At 54.3% G+C, this 20754-nt stretch overlaps 1 protein-coding gene across 1 annotated transcript in view; it reads left to right on the top strand.

Moving 5' to 3' along the window:
• The window catches only part of RUNX3 (RUNX family transcription factor 3), a 58781-nt gene that overhangs the window by 28164 nt on the left and 9863 nt on the right, over window positions 1–20754 (top strand). Inside the window, exon 5 of the mRNA XM_063355798.1 lies at window positions 14827–14991. Coding sequence (XP_063211868.1) covers window positions 14827–14991 — 165 coding nt within the window. The remainder of the gene's footprint in view (window positions 1–14826; window positions 14992–20754) is intronic.

The raw sequence follows: 20754 nt of genomic DNA, 5'->3' as shown, positions 1-20754 counted from the left end.
AACTAAAGCTGCGCCCAGAAAAACTTCTGAGGAGTCTGAAATCGAGTGGAGTCGGGTGAGAAATCCCAGGGAAAAGGGAGGGAGGTGATGGCCAGAGCCCCTCGCGGGGCTGGGGGATGGAGCCCGGATGGACCGGGAGAGCTGGACCGTGGGGCTGAGGACCCCCAAGCGCCCTGTTTGAAGGACCCGCAGCCAAGCGAGGAGCAGCGCCGGGGGCTGATAACGAGCCACCATCTCGGTGGCTCCGCCATGGTCCCTGGGAATCCCCCGCCAGGCTCCTTCCACGTGCCCTGCTCGCTCCGAGAGATTTTTTTTTTCTTTTTTTTTTTTTTTTTTTTTTTTTCCCCCTCGTGCTCAGGCTCTTTCTGGGTCAGATCTGGAAAGAAAAAGGATGTGTTTTGGGTTTGGTTTTTTTTGGTTTTTTTTTTCAACTTGACACCTTAGCTCTAAACAAATGGCGCAGCGGGTGCCAAGTGTTGACATACTTTGTACAAACAGGAAGTAATAAAATATTTGAACTTCCTGTGGAATTTCCTTCTCCCCCCACCACCACTTTTCTGCAGCTCTTTATTGAGCCAGAGCCCGACTCGGCCGAGCCCTGGTGCAAAGCCCTCTCCTATCCCCGGCTGCCGGCGAAATAATCCACGAGAGGCAGAACGTGGAAAAATGAATAGCTGGAAGCTACACAGGGATGTTCAGGCTGTTCCTGGGTAAATGGGAGCATCACCAGGGCCTCCCCCATCACACCCACCTGCTGGCTGCCTTCCCCTTCCCCTTCCCTCCCCTTCCATCGCTCCCACCTCTTCCCAGCTCCCCTGGCAGCACCGGCCCCTTCATCCCCATCTCCTGGGAACTCTTGTGTAAAGTCTTTTTTTTCCTTTTTTTTTTCCTTTAAATGCCTTTTTTTCCCTCCTCTTTGACTTATTTTTTTTTTTCTTGCTGCCATTCAGTCTTCCTTAACCTTTATAAATCCCCTTTGCCCTTAACCCCTTGTTTCTGGTTCCCACCCCACCCCTGCTGTCCTGGCCGCCGTGTCGAGGAGGAAAAGGAGACCAAGGGGACTTGATGACCCACCATAACCCGTGTGGGGAAGCAGAGCGATACCCAGCCCTGCTCATCTGGGGTACAAACCATCCCTCTGTGCCCAGAGCGTGCCCAGAGCCCTGTGTGCTGTTGCCGGGGGGGAGGCGGGGGTGGGAATGCTCGCGGAGGTGTCAGTGATGGTGGTTGGTGTCTCCTCCCCTGCTCGTTTTGGGTGCGTGCGTTGGAGATTCGGTGCTTTCGGTCGTGTCCCCGCTGAGTGTGACCACAGTAAGTGCCAGGAGCACGTCCCCACACTGCAGCGTCTGCTGGGCTTGGGCTGGGACGAGGAGGGGGCTCATAGGTGGGCTCCCCCCAGCCAGACAAGAGCATTTCATATCCCCTCTCCATCCTGTCCCTGCAGGGCTTTTCTGGCTGGGCCCCATCCTGCACAGGCACAAATCCCCTCTCTGGCCGGTTTTCCTCCCCAAAAGGCTCCTTCTCGCCATGACCCTGGGGAGGGAGCGATGGGGCCGTGCTGGGAGCAGTGCCACCCTGGAGGGGACAGCCGGGTGTCCGTGGCTCCGGCTCCCTCCTGGCGCGGCACGTAGCCGGTGGGTGGAAAGGCTTCTCACCTCCCACGGCTCTGAGTCGTTTCCAAGAACCGCCGCTTTTTGCTTACGTATTTTCGAGAGCCTCAGCTGGGTGAGGGTTTCCCTCCCCGCCTGCCCCCCACGCGCGACGTCAGCCCCAGCCGCGGCCCGGCTAGGAAATGAAGAGTTTGGGATCTGCGGAGGGTGGAAACCCCCTCGTCGGTGCCTGTGTAAGGTGTCAGTGGCATCTGTGTCCCCAGGGTGGTGGCAGTTGGTGGGCGCAAGGCTGCGGCTTGGGTGCTGGCTGCCCTTGAGCACCCCGTGCTGGGGGTCTTGGCTTCAATAGGGGGTAAAAAAGTGAGAAACTGGGAGAAAGATTGACTGTAAAGGGGAAAATCCTGTCTGTAAATCCAGCTGGAAGAGGACTTTGTCACTGGGGTGGCTGCAGAAGGAGGGTGCCCGTGGCCCTGGGTGCCCCCAGCCCCGCTGTAAGGGCATTTCTTCCAGCGTCGCTTGCGCTGCCCCAGTGGCAGCCGGGGAGGAGGGAGGGTTGTACCAGCGCTTACCGGGGATGACACATACCTTGCTGCGGCTTCTCCAGCCACCTCGAAGCCCTGCTGATAGAAGCAGCGCCCTGAACCACCCCGTCCTGCCCGGGCACACCTCGGCCCCGCTGCCCACACCCCCTTATCTCACCCCCATCTCGGCTCTCGTCCCACGCCCAGTGCCGCCCCGGTTCCCCGAACCCCGGCGCGTCTGCAAACCACCCTGAAAAAGCCTTTCTCACTTTTTTTTTTTTTTTTTTTTTTAATTTTAATTCATTTAGGGTTCATCTGAATCCATTTTTCTTGGAGTTCAGAGGAGTCTGTGCCGTGGGTTGTCTTTTTTCCTCCTAGTGGATGCTCCAGTTTGAGACTAGAGAGGAAAAGGATGCGGGGGACTGTGCTAGCGAGGCAAGACACACACCCCCCCGCTACTTCCCCTCATGGCTGTGGAGGAGTCTGAGATTTACTCCCAGAAATAGCAAAACTTAAACCCCATTTAACTCAGGGAAGAGCGAAGAGGCGCAATATTCCAACGTTCCGCCCCGTTAATCAGAATAAGCTCAGTAGAGCCCCCGGGATGATGCTGACAGCTGGAAACCCCCATGGACTGATCCCGCGCTGATTCGAGCCTCCCATCCCACCCAATTTGACCTGCAGATTTTGGGCTGGGGGGGGACGTGGCGGGAGGCCGAGCACGCGGGATTTGCATTTCCCGCATTGGGAAGCTGCCGTGCTTTAACCGGGAAGGTGACAGCGATATCCCTCTCCGCCACCCTCTCTGCTCAGCACCGGGCTCGACCCCCCCCGACCATCTCCGTGCCCCCACGGCCCCCAAGCAGTTATTTGAAGGCAGCTTGCCCAGAGCCGAGGCCGTGCAGTGCCGTATTTTCTTGCCTTAATGGCTTAAACGCCATCAAAAGTACAAAACGATGTGTTTAATATATTGCAGGGTCGGTGATTTCCGTGCTAACTCTTGGTTGTGATGGCTTTTGTCACCGGTGGCTCCGGGAGGGATTTCTGACTCCTTGGTAATTGCTTGTAAGGAAGAGCAGCTCTTCAGGGCTTCCCTCATTTGCACCGTTTTGAGGGGAAAAAAAAAAAGAGAGAAAAGCAAAGTGGGAACATTCCCGTTACCTTTGAGAAAAGTGGCTGATCCATGAATTCACCCACCGCATCCCAGCCCCGCCGGACACTGAGCTTCATGGAAGGGGAATTGCCGGCACCTTTGGGAAAGGCAGAGCTGCTCCTGGGGAGCAGGGCTGATCCCAGGAATCCCACGGCAGCGCTGCCGTGTGCCCCCCAGCTGGGAATGGGGGTGATCCCAGGAATCCCACGGCAGCGCTGCCGTGTGCCCCCCAGCTGGGAATGGGGGTGATCCCAGGAATCCCACGGCAGCGCTGCCGTGTGCCCCCCAGCTGGGAATGGGGGTGATCCTGGGAATCCCACGGCAGCGCCGCCGTGTGACCCCCAGCTGGGAATGGGGGTGATCCTGGGAATCCCACGGCAGCGCCGCCGTGTGACCCCCAGCTGGGAATGGGGGTGATCCCGGGAACCCCACGGCAGCGCTGCCGTGTGCCTCCCAGCCCGACGGGCCAGTCTCGGGATGCTTCGTCGCATGGACCTGTGCTGGGAGTCGGGGGGGGGGGGAATTGTGTAAATCCACAGGTCAGGGGGAAAAAAGTTTTTCTCGTGGTTTTGTTCTGATTGGAAGCAAGTTGGAGAGGGGACGGGGAGCGGGAGGAGCCGTGCGGGGCTCGGGCGCGCTGCGGAGAGGCTCGGGGCGATGCGTCGTGGCCCTTCGGGATGTCACGGATGGGGAAATAAAATCTGTAGCTCTCCCGTTCCTGGCACCTGGGGAAATCGGGATCTACAGAGTGGCAGATACGGGCGCAGGTCAGCGAGGGACAGCCTAAAATAGGCGAGGATGAGGAAGAGGGGATGGGACGGGAGCCAAAGAGGAGTAAGAGCAAAATAATTCCCTATTGCCATATTCCTACGGGCAATTTTGGGACCCCGCGGTCTGCAGCGTGCCCCGGGCGCTGCCACCCCGGGAGATTTGCTACGGCTTTGGCAAGCGCTTGGCGAAGAGATAATAAATTATTAGAGGGTCTTGCGCTTCTCAGAAGCTCGAAGGGAGACCCAGGACGGGGGCTGCGCCGTGCCAGTATTGTACGATTCCAGATCTTTATCTTGGCAAAAAGGCTTCCTCGTGGGGATGCCTAAAACTTGAACTTGAGATGTTTCTGTAATTAAAAGCAGGCTCAGTGCTGAAGTGCTCCCGTGGGGTGATAGTTTTGGGTATTATTTGGGTCTTTTGTTTTATTCCCCTGCTTGTCCTTAGCCTAGATATAAATATACAGACGTTTCCCAGTTTGTCCGTGAATTAGGGAAAGAAAAAATAAAAAAAGAGGGGAAAAACAAGGAAAGAAGGGGGGAAAAGAAAAGAAAACTAAGTAAATCAAACCAACAGGATCATTTAAATAAATAAATGACCTCACCGCTTCCTGGACAGCCATTTGTCAATGTAAAATTGCTATAATTTGTTCTAATTTAAAATGCGGTGCTTAAAATACGCTGATTTCCCACTTTTCGAGACCCGTCCCCTTCCCTGGGGAGGAAGAGGAGGAAATCCTGAGTGACACTTTCTCGCTTCCCTGTTAAAGCTCTGCTCTGGACACGCTGCAGCCGTTTGAGACGGATGTTTAGGGAAATCCCTCGGGCTCCATGCGGCCACCTGGGAGCTCCGGCATCGCTGGTGAGGGACCTGCCATGGTGCTTCCTCGCGGTGGCCCTTGGGCACAGGCGGATGACACGGCCTGGGGACATCAGGCTAATCCCAGCCGTGCTCCAGCCTCCGGTTTTGCCGGACGGAGCCTGTGCAGAGCTCGTGGGTCTCCGCTTCTCCCCGCTTCAACCCAGCCCCACGGAGGGTCCTACCTGGAGGAGGGAAAGGGCTTGGGATGGGGTGTAGGATTTTTGGGGGTGTCCTGAAACAAGGCAGGTTTGGAAAATCCTCAGGGGGAATGCAAGGTATTTTAATATTTTAGTTTTATCGGCTTTTTCTCTGCTGTCCCTCTGGCTGCCATCAGGGTTGTTGGTGCCTGGGATGGGGCACTTGCATGGACCCGGCATGAGTTGAACCCAAGAGCCCCGGCCACCCCAACCGTCCAGCTCCATCCCACCTTTCCCTGTCCCATTTGTTCTTTGGATGGAGACAAATGAAAAGCAAACACCGGCCGGGGCGAGGGGCTGGGAGGACGGCATGGCATCGCTGCCGCCTCTGCACGCCCCTCCAGGCAGCTCCAGCGGGGCACGACCCACCACCCGCTCTCACCCTCTGTCCACCAGATCCCTCAACAACCTCCCGAACGCCCCGTTCACCGCGGCCTTTGCAGCGAGCGGCCGGGGGAAGGCAAAGGACGAGGCTGAAGCCGCAGCTCTGGGAGCACGGAGTCGTCCCGCGGGCGATGGGGCAGCCGCCGGCCCCGGGGTGGGGAGGGATGAGGAGACGCCGGCGCGATGCTCGGGGCTCCCGAGTTCATGCAGGAGCCCTTGCAAATCGGTACTTGCTGCGAAAGGAGGGTTTCTCTGTTTGTATTCCCATCGCTAAATGTGTTTTGATCCCAGCGGGGAAATTTGCACCCTTTGGTATCTGCCGAGACCGTCCAGGGCATTGTTTTCTTGCAGAGGCAGTTCGGGACCGCTGTTGATACATGCATCGCAAGCAATTATGTTAAACTACCTCCTCCTCTAATTTCTATTCACCTCTATCCACTTAACCCCTTCGGGGCCCGATCCTGCAAAGACGAGGCGAGGGGGAGTCGGGGCTCAGCGCTGCGGAGGGTGGATAAAAATCCCTCGGGGAGGAAACCAGCCCAGCACTGCTTTTCCATGGGTCGGGCGGTGTGAGACCCCCCAGCCCCATGGGGGGTCACCTTGTCCCCTCCTCGGCAGGGCACGGGGACGCCCCGGGGGACACCCGGTGCCCGGGTCTTGCAGGGCATTCCCCGGGGAGAGCGGAGCGGGGACAAAGGCGGCCCGACGGCACAAAAAGCGATGGGTTTGCGTCGCCCGGGCTGTAATCCCGGCCCCTAAAAGAGTATTAATAGAGCAATCAAAATGATACGTGCTCCAGTAAATTCACCCCTCTCATTGTTTTATTCGCCACGTATAGTAGGTTCCACTTCTCCTTTTATAATCACCTGGCGCATAATAACTTCAAAATCGTTTCGCTTAAAAATGACCAATATTTTCTAAGCGGCGCAGTAGTGGGAGTCAGACCGGGGAAATGATTTTTGCTCGCGTTGTACAAAGAAATCTTTGTTGAAACTGGTTGCAACACCTCCTGCTTTTGAAAGCTTCGGGGAAAACCCCAGGGCACGATTCTCAGCTGGGGTGGAAGAGGCATACCCGCTCCGGCTTCGACGTTAAATCCGAATCGGAGAAGCGGGCATTGATAGTGTCTTTGGAAGAGATTAAACTGGAGCAAAAGGGTCCTCTGGGGGATGGGGGATGTTTGGGGAATTAAGTTTCATCGAAGGCTTCTTCCAGAAGCGGACGTTGGCGGCATTTTGATGCCGGGGGCGAGTTGTGCCGGGTGCTGTACAGATAAATAGCGAAAGGAATTCCTGCGTGGCCCAGGAATCCAGGTCCTGGGCTGGGATGCAGGTGTCGGGATACGGCGGCACTAAAAAGGAGAATTTGGGAGCATTGCGGCAAGGATCTTGGTGAGCTTCGCTCCTTCGCAAGGGGGCATGTTTTGCCCCGTGCCTCAGTTTCCCCATTTGTAAAGTGGATTTAAGAACTCGCGGGTGATGTGGGAGTGTTGCACGTACGGGGAGGCTGCCGTTGGGGGGCAGTTATCATGCTGATGGGACTGCATGTTACTGGGGTATTAATCCAAGGCGGCCCCGCTTCCCTCGGGCAGGATTTGCAGGCTCGGGAGGACAGTGCGAAGGGTCACGGATTGGAAAAGAGAGGAAAAAAAAAAAAAAGAGGAGGGGAAAAAAAAAAAGTCAATGCTAAAAGGCAAGTTTCATTTCAGGGAAGACAACAGCTGAAGGACCAGAACTATCAAACAAAACCACAAGATCACATCAGATGTCAGGGCAGGACACATCTCGTTTCTCCCTCTCAAAAGGGCTTATCAGCGCAACCAATCACTTTAATGATGTGGCGGAGGGAGGAAGAGGATTTGACTCAGAGTGAGATGAAATTTAGTTCCTAAGACCCTTCTCTTCCGCTGCCGGAGACCAGTCACCTGTTCTGCAATCAGCCAGAGATAAATCATATCCTGCAGCGGAAGGTGCTCAGACATGATTTTGCATTATTTTATCTTGCTCTTTCCAGTGAATCTATGCAGTGTGGTGGGAGAGGGGGAGCGAGGGGAGGGAAGGAGAGGGACGCAACGAGCAAAGAGCATCACTGGTGCCCGTCCCAGCCTCCGAGCCCTCGCACCGAGGCCGATGGCAGCGGGAAGGGGCCGAGCAGCCGAGCCCTGTGCCACGAAGCTTCCCGGCCGAGCGCATCCCATCCCCGTGCCGCCCGCAGCCGCGGAGCCGGGCACAGACCCCCGTCCTGCGGTTACCCCGTGCACAGCTCCGCTTTTTTGGCTTTGGAGGAGCGGCATTGCAGAGAGGATTAAGGGTGCCGCGCAGGTAGCGTTGCTCTGGGGCTCTCGCTTATAGCCGTTGCGTTGTGTGCGCTGGCAAAGCTCATCAGGAGCTGTAATTACCCGACATACCAGCCAGCCTCTGGAGATGGAGCTTGGAGCTCAATCCTGGGATCGGGGGATATTAACATTCAAATGTCAGGGCTCGGCTCCAGCTCTGTCCTGGGGCAAAGGGGAAACCCAGCGCTCAGCATCCTCGAAACCTTGGGAAAGTTTGGGTCTGATGCGGGTTGCGCGGTGTTACCGAGGGCGCGGGACCGGCTGGCGAAATGCCGCTGGACCCAGCGGGCTGCTGCGTGGCCCCGCGGCGCCAGATGCGTCTCGTAGCCATTAGCTGAACCCCGGCACATTCCTCGCGCAGGTCTGAACCCAGCAGATGGTCCTCCCCGTCCCGGGCAGAGTATCCTTAACCAGTGTCACCCACAGGAATTTGATGCGCTTGCCCTAATGGAACAGGTTGTTAACTGGGAAAAACCAGCTCTGCCGGTGCCGCGCTGGTCCCAGTTCAGGTTGTTAGATAGCAGGCATTAACTGCCTGTAAATTGGCATCGCTCCACTGATCTGCGTAGCGACAGCTGAAAACCTGATCCCAGACGTGGCTGAGGCAATACCAGCTGGAGGTGCTTGAGATCTGGCTGCTCCCTCCCAAGCACCCAGCTTTGAGACCTTCGGATCCGGGGTTTTGCCCGATGCCATGAGAACTGGATCACGGGCCCCTAAATGAATTTGGCCCTTTTCCTGGAAAAGGGGGGCAACTGCAGAGAAGTCAGCGGGGCTGGTGGTTTTTGCACCCCGGTATGAAAGCTGCTGTGTTTCCCGCAGACGCGCACCGATCTGCTCGTTTGCGACGCACCGGGTGAAATTTTCAGATCTGCAAATCGAAACTTTTAAAACCCACCTAATTCCCTCTGCGGGCTCAGAGTCAGGTTTTCAGGGGTCTTTGGGGACGGAAAGGTGCAGGAAAGAACTTGCGGGGTTTTCAGCGAGGCAGAGCGGGATGAATGCTAAAACCTGATGAATTTTACCCGGCCTGCTGCCGAGCATGCCCCCAGCTTTACCTGTGCCGGGAAGTGCTCTAAGTATTTTGCAAATCCAGAAAGCCTGAGTCTCCCCGCTGAAACCCTGGGAATGGGGAGCCCGTGTCCTTCGGGGATTTGTGCTGAAGTTGCGTGGAAATTTGGGTGTGATGTTCCTTTTGATGTGAACACGGGCCACGGCTCTCGCAGCCCAGAACGTGTTGGGAGTGCTCCCCTTGATTTCTGTTTAAATGTTGGAATTAACGGCCTGCTTTGTTTTCCTTCCGGAGGGCTTGGTTTTGGGGTCTCCCAGGGGAATAAGAGGGTGTATCAGAAGCTGCCCCCCGCTTGCCAGGCCTCCCGTCGCAGGGTGGGCAGGGAGAGGGGCCGGGGCGAAGTCAAGGGACCGACCCATAAGCGAGAGGAGATGAGGGGCTTGCAAAGGCAGCTAATCAATACCAGGCTGCCTCGAACGAACATCTCTCCCGCTGCTGGAGCTTCAGACAGTAAAAAAACCTACTGTAAATGCAACATATCTCTCTGCTTCCTGCCAGCTGGCCGGGAGCCAGCCTATTTCCTTCAAAAAGAGGGATATTTATTTTCCTCCTTTTAGAGGCAGCCAATTCATCTCAGACCACCACCGGCTAAAAAAGCTTTATAAATTAGCAGCCCTTTTTTTAAATTTTTTTTTAATTTTATTTTTATTTTCATTCTCTCCCCCACCCCCTTAAATATTATTTTCCTTTCGTTGTTCAAGTCGGTGTAAATCCTCTGCCAGGACATGCGAGCCGAGGCGCATTGCGACACACTCCCCTTTCTCTCCAAGCTGGAGAAAGACAGTAGCGGTAGTGTCTCACGAAAGCCAGAGGAAACCAAAGCAAAGCCTCGCCGTGACTGATTCTCTTTCCAAATGGCGTAAGCAGGCCAACTTCAAACATGTGAATAATGAGTTATCTGTGCTTGACTTTGTTCGGCAGCAGAAGAGACGGTTCCTTCTAACATTTTCCTCCTGCTCCCTCCTGTGAACTTCTGGGCTTCAACTTTTAGAAGCCGGGCTGAAGTTGCGTTGGCGCTTGCCAGCTGCTGCCGCTCAACGGAGCTTGGTGGAGATCTCCATCATCTACGTCCATCTCCACCATCCTCCATGGAGATGTCATGTTTGAGTCCCTTCCAGCTGCAGGGCAGCCCGATTCCCGTCTCCACGCTGTCCTCCCCTCCAGGTTGTCCTCCCTCCCTCTTTCGCTGGCTGTGGGGCTCCACCAAATTCTTCTTGGCTGGGAATCTCCCATGGAGAGTCTCGAGCCGGAGGTGGGTTTTCCAGGGAAAACCTGAGGGATGTTCACATCTTGCATTATAGGTGTGCAAAGATGAAACCACCCCAACATCTGCTGTAAGGGACAGGCCTGCTGTTCCCATAACACAGGCGTTTCACATGTGGCTTGTTTCTGGAGCACATGCTGGGACTTGATAGTCTAGCCGAGACTCAGACTGGGAAAAAATTCAACCCTCTGTAGAGGATTGGCGTGTCTCTCTGAAGTACCTATTTTGAGGGCTACAGGAGGGATTTGAAAGGTGTTTTGCGCATTGAGACGGAGTTTTATCCACTGCTGATTGCTTTCTTGTGGTCCGTTCTCACAGACGTGTAGAGACTAAGCCACCGGGTTGCGTGCAGCATCGTTGCACAGGCGGCTCCTGGTGAGCTCCTTCTCAGCTAAGGTGTTCGCCTTTGAGCAGAGCCTTGGGTGGAGGATGGCGGGCGCTTGCCGGTGGGATGATGGAGCCTTGCTTTGAAGGTGGATGGTGGCTCGGCTCGAGCTGCTGCCCCAGCCCACGCTACCGTCTCCTGGTTCTTGTCTCCTCCTCGGCGGAGCTGAGGAAATGATCTGCAAATGTGTGTGTTAATGAACATCCCCCCCCGAGCTGAAACGCTCCGTGTTTCCTTCGCTCCAGCTTGCCGCCAGCGTTTCGCAGCAAGACGTCTGGGGAGGGCCAAGCCACTTCCCACCATCTGCTCCCCCGTCCTTTGGTAGCACGGAGCTACGGCGGGGACAGGGATGAACGTGACACCCAAATCCAAACCTGGCGAGGGCAGAGAGCAGGCTGTAGTTCCTCGTCTCTCCCGACTGTAACCCCATCTACATCTAAACACAGATTAATCAGGACACCCCAGAGGGTGTTTTTTCAAATCAAATCTGCCAGCACTGAGATTTTGGTATCACTCAAGCCATGAAGTTCCTGGAGCCCCTTTCTACCTTTGATCAACTTTAAATTCTGCATCTCCGTAATCTGGGGAAATAAGCTGCTTTTGGTGAACACCATGGGCAGCCTCCCCACTGCCTGGAAACCCCATCCAGGTGCCAGCTTCGGAAGCCACGTCAGGTTGCACACTTGCAGAAGGAAGAGCAGGATCTGTTTGGTCTTTGAAATGTTTTAATGCAGAAAGCATGTCTTTAAATCATAGCTTTGAGGGCCTGAGCTCCAGTGCGGCGCACACTGTTTCACTGCCTGCATTCCAAGGAAACACCCAAAACTTCCAGTATGCTTCTTATTACTGGCCTAAAGTGTCAAATTCACATCGGCTCTTCCAGCTGGGAAGTGTTCAATGGGATTGTTTGTTTGATATGCTGATACAGATCTTGTTATTACATCAGGATCGTAGGTGATCTGTCAATGTTTACATCATGTCATACTCAATATCGGAGTTAACTGATTCGGAAACCCAATCCAGCATTAAAACCCTTGCACTGTTGACAAGAAGTGCCCAAGGTCAGCAGCTGCCGTCGTTTTATAGCACTGAGGACTGTTGTTTCCGTAAATCTTGACCTGCAAGCCAGTGCTAGCGCAGCTGGAAACGCACTGCAAAAGCTCCAGCCCAACGGCAGGTTTCATGCCCCAAAAATTCGCATGGTCGGGGTGAGTAAGACTTCTCCGACAGATTTCTCGGGATGAGGTCTGGAGCGGTTCGAAGTCGATTGAAAATCCGCCCACTGGCTTCGGGAGGCTTTGAGTCAGTCCTTGGGTTAAGCTAGAAACCACCTTCCTCTTCTCTAAGGTATGAGCTATTGTTCACTTGACGGCATTGGTTTCCTCTCCGTGACAGCTGTGGGTAGATGGGGAAGGGCTTTTAATGAAGCCAACCACTGCAGAAATTAAAAAGCTCAGGTTGTTCTGATGAAAGAAACCCATTAATAGCGATTCTCTCTTGCGTGACAAAGTCTGACGTCCCCAGCTCTAAGTGACAAGCGGCAGGAAGTCCTGGGGAGACAGCCTGTACCAAAGCGGGTTGGCAGTCCACGCTGGTGGTTTTTTAACTCGTTCGCTGCCTTGTTTCTTATGGTTTAGCGCTGCCAGGTCCCACCAGTGGAGAAGGAGTGGGATATGAACCGGAGAGGGTCTAGGAGTGCCGGGAAGGGTCCTGACCCCACCGCAGCTCCCCTCTGGGTTGTCGCTCCTAAATGAGCCCCTGCGTCTGCCTTGACTTGTATTCGCATCAAGTTTTCTACTTTCTTTTTATCAAGGATAGTTTCAGGGTTTTGGGGTTTTTGCTGGTAATTGCTGGGTCTCCCCGCAAACCAGCCCCTTTTGGAGGGTGTAAGCACAGCCCTGCTATTTACTCGAGGCTTAAAAACCCCCACAGGGCTGCGTTTGCGTTCAGACAGCACGGGGACCGGAGCAACCACACTGCAGCATGATGCAGCCACATGAAGCCCTGGGTTAAGTCGTACGGCTGAATAATCTTTAAAAACACTATCAGCATAGAGATCACTTGATTTATTTTTCGGGATTTTCTCCGTCACATGCCAGATACTACCGCAGGATAGGGTTTCAGCTGAGATAGAGGCAGAGAATTTAATTTCCCTTAAATTTCTGTGGAACTTGGCCTTTGAAGTCCTTTTGACTTCTCCGCCAAGCTCTGTCTGAGAAAACTGGGCGAAGGTAAAACGTAAACCTATCTTTCTTCTTTTGGGCTCAAATGCATACTGAAATAATAAAATGTGGACCAAAACACGACACCTCACTGCACACGGGTTCCCCCCTGGGGAAAGCGCAAACACCGTGTGACAGATGCTGCGCGTGTCTCCGAAGGCCCTCGGATAACGCAGAGATGCCCGAGGTCTCGGGATGCACAGAGATTGGAAGAGATAGTTTAGGGTGTTGATTTGAGGTTCCCTTCACACAGCGGGGAAAATCTATTTTGAAAATACCGCTGGGTTTTGCTTTCTGCTGGGAGTTCATCCTGACCAAGCTCTGCTCGCTGGTGTCAGCACGTTGTGGTTCGGTTTGGGGTTTTACACACCCGGGAGCCTGGGGGTTATGGAGTTTGGGGGGGATGGTGGGGCTCACCTGGATGTGGAGCTCCCAGGGGAGGGTCACAGCCCCTCAAAAGCTGTGGCTGGGGGTGGTTTGCTGTTGGGATGCCCCTGGAGCAATGCCGGGGCAGGGAGCTCAGCTGGGAGCGGGAAATCCCCTCCGGAGTCGATGCTCTCTCCTCCCATCCGAGCTGTCCGGCGTCTCCACGGGCAGCCAGGAAAGGGCAGCCTGAGCGCGAGGAGCAAAGCAAACGCGAGATCAGAAGATATCAGACATCAGATTTAAAGAGGGGGAAGTCTGGGGACTTTCTGTTACTTTGCTATAAATTGACACCGAGCTCACGCTACGGCAGATGTGAGGGGGGGCGGGAAGGAGGGGTGCGAGCAAGAGGTGGCTGCGTTTTGCGCTTTTCAAAAGCGTCGCTTTTCTTCTTAAAAGCCACCGAGAACTGAGCTTGACTCGGTGGATGTCGGGCTGGAGAGCTGGATCTGATAAGGCTCAGCTCTCAGAAGAGCTGCAGAAGGGTTTCTTCCCAGCTCCTCTCCTACCTCCCCGGCGTGCCTGCACACCTCCAATGCCCCCGAGCTCTGCTCCCGATTATGCCGGGATAAGACGTTTGCCACCTTGGGAAGGTCCTTTCATGGCAGGTGCAATGAGCTGGGGGGTGTTGCACAGCCGTCTGGCTGCGGCAGGTAAAGAACAAGGAGAGTCCAAGGTCTGAACCCGGCACTGATGTAAAAACTGAAGCAGCTCCGGCTTCTCTGGAGTCCCTCCAGCTTTGTGCGGGTGTAACTGAGACTGGAATCTGGCCCAGAGAGAGTGAAGCCATTCGGCGATGATTAATATAGTAAAATGCGAAAGTTATGTATCAAGTGTATTTCATGCGCCTCTTGCCTCGGGACAATTAGCATAAATTTAATAATTATTGCCCTGTTCCAGCAGCTGCTACCTAAGGAGCTGGGAGTGCTTTACAAATGCTCATTAGTTGCTGCCCTGCCTGGGGGAGGTAGGTGAATAGTCTCCCCGTTTTACGGGTAGGAAAAGAGGAACAGAAAGAAGCGAAGTGAGATGGCCAAGGTGTGGTACCAGGGCTCCCATCCCTGCTCCCGCGCCTCCTCCAGCCCTGCTTGGCTCTGGCCCCGTTGGGTGGGCAGAGCTGGGGAGGGGGCTGGAGCGAGACGAGCGTTTGTTCTTTGTGCACTGAGCAAACGCTATAGAAAATGTTTAAAATTCAACATTTTGTTTGCTGGTTCCCCAGTCACCACCTTGCCAGGAGATGGGGTTCCTCCTGCCTTGCACGTGTCTCCCCTCCTTGTTCGGAGCAAGTGAGGGCTGGCGTAGGCTGGTCGCTTGGGCACGGCGCAGGGCACCCTGACCCCAGCGCACGCATCCCGCTCCTTGATCCGCCGCTAACTTGTCGGATGATCTGGGACCTCCAGGCTGTGTCCCTTCTTCAGCAGGCTTCATCTGTCTGAACCGCGAGGTCTTCCCGTGGGTGCGGGCTGTGCAAAGCCCCTGGAGAGCCAATCTCTGCCGGGGCTGCCATGCGTTACCCCCATGCCAATAATAGCAAACCGCGAAGACAGCGACTGCGCTGACTTTGTGTTTAACCAGGGCGCTCTAGCCAAAGGGTAACTGATTAGATATCAGACTCTCTTATCATGTTCCAGGGCACAGACAAAAGCTAGAAGACCAAGCCAAACCCTTCACCGACCGCTACGGGGAGCTGGAACGGCTGCGCCAGTCCATGAGAGTCACCCCAACAACACCCAACCCCCGCGGATCCCTCAGCACCCCGAGCCACTTTGGGTCCCAGGCTCAAACTCCAATACAAGGTAACTGGCTGGGTGCCCCAGCCTGGCGTCGCACCCCAAACCTTCGTGCTCCCGACGCGGGCGGGCAGGGAGCAGAGCCATCCCGGCCGAGCTAACTTCCCTCCGGATGGTGTTGTAGGGCTGGAGTCCAGCTCTCCCCCGGGTAAGGAGCCCAGCTTCAGGGACAGGCCAGGTTTGGTTGGGTTTCTTGACTCTGGAAGCCTTTTTGCACCCATTAAATCAGCAGACGGCTTCTGAATCATAAATCCGGGTGGTTTTGCTCTGTGCACCATTAGATCTAGGAAAAACCGAGCAGTTTCAGCGCGGGAGATCACAGCAACGTACTTTGAATCCAGTAGCTTCTTTGACATGAAGGCGTAGACGGTTAAGCGTCAACTAGAAAGGGTGTATTATACTTTACATGCTAATCCAAATGGTTTCTTATCTTGTTGCATTGTGTTTATGCCAAGTCTGGTGATCCATCACCCGACTCCAGCATAATTCCCCACACGTATGCACACCTGCACGGCCGCACGCGTGCGCGCGCACACACGCACACACACACACACACACACAGAGGCTTTGCTCTTCCCATATTTGCCATCGGCGTAGCCGACCCCTCGGGCCTTCCCTGTGAATCTGCATCGCGGCTTGGCGCCAGGAAAGAGGGAGGAATTGCCACCGGAGTTACCCGGGAGAGAGGTCGGGCTGCTCATTCCCATGCATCTGAATTTCAGCCCTTTCCCCCCCCGCCAAATTAAGCATTGCGCTTGAAAATAATCCCGCTGCCCCGCTGCCCCCAGCTTGCTGCGCTTCTCAGCACAGCCAGACGCCACCACGATGCGTGAAGAGAGCGAGCGTTCTCCTGTCCGCGCGTGAAACGTGCTCCTTTTCCATGTGTCTTTCATCTCGGAGTTGTTTTCCCTTGAAAATCGGGCAGAAATACTAACGGGATTTAAGGGATAGTATTTAAGCTGTTTTCATTTTTGAGTTTTTAGTGATTGGAAGGGTTCAGACTGAAAAGTTTCAAACGCCTTTACGCTGCGTTTTCAGAAGTGACGCAGATGTTTGGAAAAAAACCCTCGCTGTCGTTGGCAAAAGAGGGTGTCTCTGGCGCAAAAGCGTGTTCGAAAACGTTACCTGAACTGTAAAAGCTGCCCCGCTCCTCCCAACCCAAAATTACAGTGAAAATTTAATTTATTTCTCATTGAAATGCAAATCTGTATGCTTGGAATTTTCATTGATATTAGCGCAGTTTAAGAGAAGAACCCGGGCATTTTGTGGAGGATTATCATTTGATTTTTTGTTAAAAAAAGCGAGAGGCAGAGAGAGAAAAAGAATTTTATAGGCTCGTCCCATTGGCTGTGTAATAAAGAAAGAGATTCTTGGGGGAAGAAAAAAAAAAGACGCGTATTTTAAATTAGCCCGGTCCCCTGTAGTGCCAGAAACCCAAAGAGCGTCGTTTGGAGCAAAGAATCAGGTGATGACACAAATTCAACAAGAAAAAAAATGAAACTGGCCACAAGCTACCGTCTGTGCCAAATTCCCAAATGTCAAGTGACAGCAGGAGTGGAGACACACAAAATTAGCCATCTAAAATCATTCCTGCGGAGTGAATCCAGAGTACCAGGAATGCTGCAAAAGGCAGTTCGTGCACGCTCGGCTCTTGGCTCCCTCGTTCCCAAGTTGGAAGAACTGCCTGAAAATGACTGTGGGCTCTTACCAGCGTAACTGGGAGCAGAAGCGGCTCAGTAATTTTAATCTCAGCCCTGTCCTTTTGACACAGCACCGGCTATAACCAATCATAATAATAATAATTAAAAAAACCCCCTCTTTCTCTCACACACACACAGCTTATTCACAAAGATCATAATTTTTACCCCAGCAAGTGGAGCCCGGCCCGTGCCAAGAATAACACAGGAGTTAACAGGCCTGTAATTCTCACGACTTGGCACGTTCTTAGGTAACACACACACGAGAAGCCGATTAGCAAAAAAGCCTAACGAGATATCGGTTAGGAGGGACGAAAAGGGCAGGCTGGAGTTCATCATCCGGCCCCCGCTATCTTTTACCTGGGTGCTTCCCAACTTTATCGGTTTTAGCTTCTTTGCATCCCTGCGCAGGGATTAGAAGGGGGCCAGGGAGGGTGGAGGGGCAGGTTTTCCCTCTGCGAGCACCTACGCCCAGCAGCCCTCCGCTTGTGTGCCGGAGGTGGTTGGCCTCCCGGTTCTGCTGACCGAGCAGTTTGAGCCATCGTTTCCTAATCCGCTTCTGGCAAAACCCGGCTGGGGAGGCGAGATGCTCAGAAAGAGCCTTGGCCACCGAGGAGGGGTTCGGGCACCTCAAATCCCTGAACGCAGCGCGTGGGGTTTGGGCTGTGAAGCAGACAGACACGTAGGAGACGCTGTTGATCTTTGGGAGGAATTGGGGTCCTTCGGAGATGTGTTTGCTCTGGCCCAGTCCAATCTTTCCTCCCCTGGAGCGAAGGCTGTGGCCGCAGTGGAGATCACGGCAAGGACGCTGGTGTAAATGGGAGAAGAATCTGGCCCTCGGCCATTTGCAGAAGACTTTCAGTAAAGCAGCCCCTGGAGGTTATAAATAGCCCCCATGTAAAACGATCATCCTGAGGTTAAATGGTCTCAAACCAAAAACCTCCCGGTAAGAGAAAACCGATCGTTTCTGAAGGGCATGCCAGGAAACATGGGAGGAGAGCGCGCTCAGCGCCGCGGCCGAGGGGGCAGATCCTGCTCTCGCGCTGGTTTCCGACTGCCCAGTGTCAGGGAATCTCAGTGGCTTCGATCTTACTTTACCCCATGCAGAGGGGCAGAGAATCAATCCCTTCCCGTGCCTGCCTGCAAACGGGACAGACATTTGCCTCCCTCCACAGACTGGATTTCTTTCCCATTTCCACTGCTGTTGGGGGGAAAATAGGGTAATTCGGGGTTCACCCCGGTATATCTGCGGTGTGAATCTGGCCCGGCAGCCAGGCAGGTAGGGCAGGCAGACCCTCATCAGCTGGTGCTGCTTCCCTGGCTTCAGCAGAGCAGAGCCGTTTGCCCCCGTTGAGGATTTGGCCCAATACTTCCCCAGTGAGGTCTGGAAAATCTGAGGTTTTGAAATCCCGGCTCTCCCGTCTCTGCAGCGAGACAGCAAGCTGTCATTAGGATGGCTGGAAATGGTTCCTTATTACGGGGCACGCGAAGCCAGAGCCTTGCGTGCTTGCTTCATTTCGAGTTTTGTCTTCTTAACAAAAAAAAAAAAAAAAAAAAAAAAAAAATCAAGTAGCTCTCAAAAGTGAAGCAAGATGTTAAAGGAACTTGCTTCTGCCCGCCTTCGGCTACTTCTCCGGGTCCCCTTGCTCTGGGGAAGCGGGACGGTGACAGACACACGGGGAGGACCGGGATGGTCCTAGCAGCCCCCAGGTCTCCGCGCGCCGCTTCGCCCTTGCCCGTGTTGCAGCCGTGGTTCATGCTGAACCGTTTTATTCCCATTGCAACAGCGGAGGACCGCCCACGCAGCCGGCCCCTGTGTTCTAGCTTTGTGGTGGAAACATCTTCAACCACTCAAAAGCAATTGTGTGCATTGTCCGGCAACATGTAGGAGCCTTGCGTACACGAGGACAATTGCAGAGTGATTTTAAATTTGATCTACTCAGTTACAGAGCAAGCTGTTTTGATTAATGCGCTTAACATCCCCTCGCACACTCTTCATAGTGCTCCAGCGAAACCAAATTCCCCTGACTTCACAGGGAGAGCAGTAAATGCTGGATCCTTTTGCAAACTCCATCCTGCCTCTCCCTGCCTTAGCGTCTGCTGAACGGTTTGGGAGACATTGTCTTTGCTGGCGAACAGCTTTCAGATCTCCTGATCTGGAAACTGCTCAGCTTTAACCAGCTTGATTTCCAATCCATTACTTAAAGCCAGCGCAACGTTTTCAACGTAGGCCAGTCATCAGCAGAATGCCTCACCATATGCATTTAAAGTGAAATCTCTCTCTCTCTCTCTTTTTCTTTTTAAATATACATTTTTAAAGTATTACATTACTTTTAAGAAGCCTCTTGGCATAAGCAGCGAGTGCCCTATTGTTTCCGAAATGCAACGTGGCTGCTCTGAGGTTAAGTCCTGAATTATGGGCCCAGCAAATACACTGAATTGCTGCTTCCTAATCCCTGTCCAGATTGACTTATGGTTTCTTTAAAATATCCGTTTCTTAATGGATAAAAACATTCTACCATGGGCAGAGACTAAATTGTTTCCAAAGGAAGCTAGGCAAGCATTAGTGGGAAGAAAACATATTGTGGGATTCAGCTTCAGCCTCAAAGGAAGGAACGCGCTTAAGATGGGTTTCCTGCCTGCTTTCAGGCTCCGCAGGCTTCTGTGCCTATCTTTAAACTGCTTTTCTGCTCCTCTCAATTACATTTGCCCGCTGCACGGTGGATGTCCCTTAAATGAATTTGGCGTGTAACGGTCAAAGATGAACCACAGGCCAGTGTCGGATGGGAGCATCCCCCAGGAGGGAGTCCAGGCACCCGCCACCGCTGCTTTTGACGCTGACATGCAGCCGCCTCCGTCCCCCAGCCGCAGCTCAGGGTGCCGAGGTGCTGCAGTTCCTACGAAACAGCAGCAGACGAGCGAAATAACAGACGAGCTTGCAACGAGCCCGGCTGAATTTGCCTCAGGCTCCAGGGATGCCATCCTGCCTTTGACGTGGGATTCTCCAATGTGCTGGGATTCTCCAGTGTGCTGGGATTCTGAAACGTGCTGGGATTCTGAAACCTACTGGGATCCGGGTTCCGAGTGCCGATGCGGAGCCTGCAGCCCGGGGTCCCGCTGCAGGAGGGCACTGCCCGCCTTGCCGGGCTGCGGTGCAGAGCGGGGCTGGAGCCCCGTCTCCTCTCACCCCGTCAGCCTCCCCTATCACCCTGCCGCTCCGCAGTGGGTTTCCCATGGCAGACTTGGCCTGGTCCAAACCTGCTCGGCAGGCAAGGTGGTCTAGCTGCAGGCTGGGTTGTAAATCCAGCAACTTCCTTTTATGTAGTCAGGGCTTGTTAATTTTTTTTAATACCCTTTGAATACAGGTAAAGAGCAAAGCGCAGGCAGGCCAGAGGGAGTGCCTGCAATCAAGGGGAGCGCTTCCCGTTCAGCCCACCCACCCGCTCCAATTAGCACCGTTAGTTTATTCATTAGCTTTGCGGGATGGAGCGGCGGGGACTGAGCCCGATGTGGTGCGTGCCGGGCAGGGGGATGCGGGCAGAGGGATGGCGAGGGGAAGAGAGAGGCTGTGGCGGGAGAGGAAGCCGGGAGAGCCTGGCTTGTTTAGTCTAGCAAAAGGCAGGCTGGGAGCAGAGCTGATTGCTTCTGTATAAATATATCCAGGGGGTAAACATCAGGGAGGGAGAGGAGCTAATGTAAGCTATGAAGGACAGTGCTGGCACAAGAGATGGGGCTGAACCGGCCCTGAATAAATCTAGACTGGATGTTAGGAGCAGGGTCCTCCCCAGATGGGTCCCACGAATGTCTGGGAGCATCCCAGTGGACCCAGAGGAGGTTGAGATGTGGTGTGTGATTCACTGAGCCGGGAACAGCCGGGAATTTCCCTGCCTCGCTGCCCTGCCTGCCTGTATAGACCAGGAGGCTGTTGCCCGGCATACCTGGGGTCTGACTGAAAGCGCTGGGAGAGGAGCCAGGAGAGCGGCGTTAGGGGTAGGTTTGGGGGCTGAGCGCGTGTCCACGCAGCAGCATGCCGTACGTGAAGAGAATTAGGAAACTGAGCAGCAGACGCGCT

Source organism: Chroicocephalus ridibundus, chromosome 19, assembly GCF_963924245.1.
Source record: "Chroicocephalus ridibundus chromosome 19, bChrRid1.1, whole genome shotgun sequence".
NCBI lineage: Eukaryota > Metazoa > Chordata > Aves > Charadriiformes > Laridae > Chroicocephalus > Chroicocephalus ridibundus.
The sequence above is the reverse complement of the archived record's forward strand: the minus strand, read 5'-3'. Positions and strand labels throughout refer to the sequence as shown.